General features: G+C 52.7%; 3 protein-coding genes across 4 annotated transcripts in view; all 3 read right to left on the minus strand.

The window, feature by feature from the left end:
- Positions 1 to 832, minus strand: part of LOC105520763 (melanoma-associated antigen 9) — a 5,275-nt gene extending 4,443 nt beyond the window's left edge. Inside the window, exon 1 of one of the 2 annotated variants that reach the window (XM_011954663.1) lies at positions 749 to 832. The gene's annotated coding sequence lies outside the window, so the exon portion shown is untranslated. Of the gene's footprint in view, positions 1 to 230; positions 313 to 748 lie in introns of those variants that run through there. The other variant, XM_011954664.1, reaches the window with a different exon arrangement.
- The window catches only part of LOC105520765 (melanoma-associated antigen 8), a 103,796-nt gene extending 102,959 nt beyond the window's left edge, over positions 1 to 837 (minus strand). The window contains exon 1 of the mRNA XM_011954669.1: positions 749 to 837. The gene's annotated coding sequence lies outside the window, so the exon portion shown is untranslated. The remainder of the gene's footprint in view (positions 1 to 748) is intronic.
- LOC105520778 (heat shock transcription factor, X-linked-like) overlaps positions 1 to 2,271 on the minus strand; it is a 15,555-nt gene that overhangs the window by 2,790 nt on the left and 10,494 nt on the right. The window contains exon 2 of the mRNA XM_011954677.1: positions 749 to 927. Coding sequence (XP_011810067.1) covers positions 749 to 927 — 179 coding nt within the window. The remainder of the gene's footprint in view (positions 1 to 748; positions 928 to 2,271) is intronic.

Here is a 2,271-nt window from a genome sequence, read left to right on the forward strand (position 1 = left end):
GGAGGTGGGGAACCTGAGGCTGTAGGTCACGGTGGTGGTGGCTGGGTTAGGGGTGTGGAGGCCTTCGGCCCTCCCTCAGGGTTCTGACCTTGATTCCAGTCAGAGCCTGGGCCCAGCTTGATAAGCCCGACTCTGTGGGGTGATCCAGGGCTGGCGCAGGGGCGGCGCCGTATTATTTGGGGTCCTGTATCTGGGGTGGGGCGGTCTTGAGTCCTCCTTGAGGGTCTCGCCTTACCTCCTCACAGAGCCTGGGCCCGCTTCCCTCCGCGGATATCAACCCACCCCTCAGAGCGAGGCGCCCCGCTACTCTCTGACCCCTAAAGTGCAAGTCACCGGTCTTACATCCGGGCACCTGGGGCTTCCCTGGGTGGACAGCAGGGGCGGAATGAGATTCTGGCGCGGGGGAGTTGGGGGTGGGTTGGAGAGTGGGGCTGAGGATGGGGCTGGGGAACCTGGGGCCCTAGGTCATGGTGGGGTGGGGGGGTGCCCAGCCCTCCCTCAGGGTCCCGACCTTGACGGCAGAGCCTGGGCCCTGCCCTCTCCTAACCAGCCCTGCCCTGGTCACACCAAGCTCTCACTCCAGAGTGCCCAGCAGCTTGAGCGGCGGAGGGAGGGAGTCGGTCCAACCTCACAAGTCAGCCCCAGATCGCCCCCGGGTGGTCCAGGGCTGGGAGCAGAGACGGCACTTGGTTCTTTCGAGTCCTCGATCTGGGGTGGGGACGTCCTCAGTCTTCCCTCAGCGCCTCACCTTGCCTCCTCACAGAGCCTGGGCCCGCTTCCCTCCACCGGTATCAAGCCGCCCCTCAGAAGGAGGCGTGTCCCTTCTCTCTGCCCCCCAGTGCGTGCGTCAGTGACGTCACATCTGGCCTCCAAGCCTGGGCCTTCCCTGGGTCGACAGTAGGGGCTGAACCGGGTTCTGGCGGAGTTCTGGCGGAGTAGGGGTGGGGATGGGGATAGGGGCCCTCAGTCATCCCTTAGGGGGTCCTGACCTTGATGCCTGGGTCTGGATCCCCATCCTCTGCCGATTGGGTCTGCTCCTCTGGGACCAAGTCTCTGACCCCCAGTCACATGAGGTGGCAGTGAAGGGAGGGGTGTGGTCGGGGTGACAACATTGCCAGGGTCTTCCAGGGCTAACAGGAGGGGCTGAGCTGGATTCTGTGGCCCCTCTATGTGGGGAGGGTGAACCTTCAGTCCCCACTCAGGAGGGTTCTCCTCCTGGCTCCTGCTCTTTGGTGAAGTGATGGGTGGGAGATGATCTGTTTATATCACCTTTGAGCATTTGCTCAGCTGCACGCGTTGCAGAAAATGGCTGCAGGTCCAAGGCTAGATGCTCCCTGGGGGGGCTGCAGCACCTGTGATTGTAGGACCTCTGAGCGAAGATGCACACCTTCCCATGGGGGCTCCTCCCCAGCCAGAGCTAGACTTTGCAAACCTTTAGTCCTAGAAGATTTATTTTTACAGGGAGGAGGCTGAGTAGCAGCAAGAGATTTGGAGAAGCCATGTGTTTTGAAGGTATCCGACATATCAGAGTCCAGATTAGTGATTTTCATATTTTAATCCTCATTCACATGGTAATACATTTTACATTGTATATGTACATTATATATGTTATATGTACATTTTGTTTATATACATACCTGTTTTAGACATCATATACATTTATGCTTATATGTATATATACATGCATATATATCTTTCTATCATATATGTATAATTATTTGTACTTATATGTACATATCTTTAGATACATATTCGTTTGTATTTGTAGACTTTATACTATATATATGCACACATATTTTATTAATATCTACTCATAGTATGTGGGTTTCACACATACTTACTATTCTATTCCTAGTTCATTCTTTATATTCCATTAAAATAATAAGTTTTTGGAGGGCGGATCTTCTCCTACTAAGTTTGTTTCAGGTGGTTGTTAGCAGAACTCTGGAGCCATAGTGTCTCAATCAACTCAAATTTCCTGGTGTCCTGATATTACCCCAGGGCTACTGGCACCAGATTTTGTGGTGTTGCCTCAGGTTGTGCGATGATGTGGGGTGGAATGTTAAACACTTTCTCCTACCTATCCTGTAATCTGCCATCTATGCAGGGTACAGACCTCCTCGATTTCCCTGCTGCTCCCTGGACCCCAACACAGTACTAGTTGAGCACAGTCTTCAGTCATCCCCAGGGCTTTCTCTGTTTTGATGTTGATGTGTACACACACGCACATATATATATATACACATACATACATATATACATATATATATA

This window comes from Colobus angolensis, unplaced genomic scaffold (genome assembly GCF_000951035.1).
Source record: "Colobus angolensis palliatus isolate OR3802 unplaced genomic scaffold, Cang.pa_1.0 Scaffold389, whole genome shotgun sequence".
Taxonomy (NCBI): Eukaryota; Metazoa; Chordata; class Mammalia; order Primates; family Cercopithecidae; genus Colobus; species Colobus angolensis.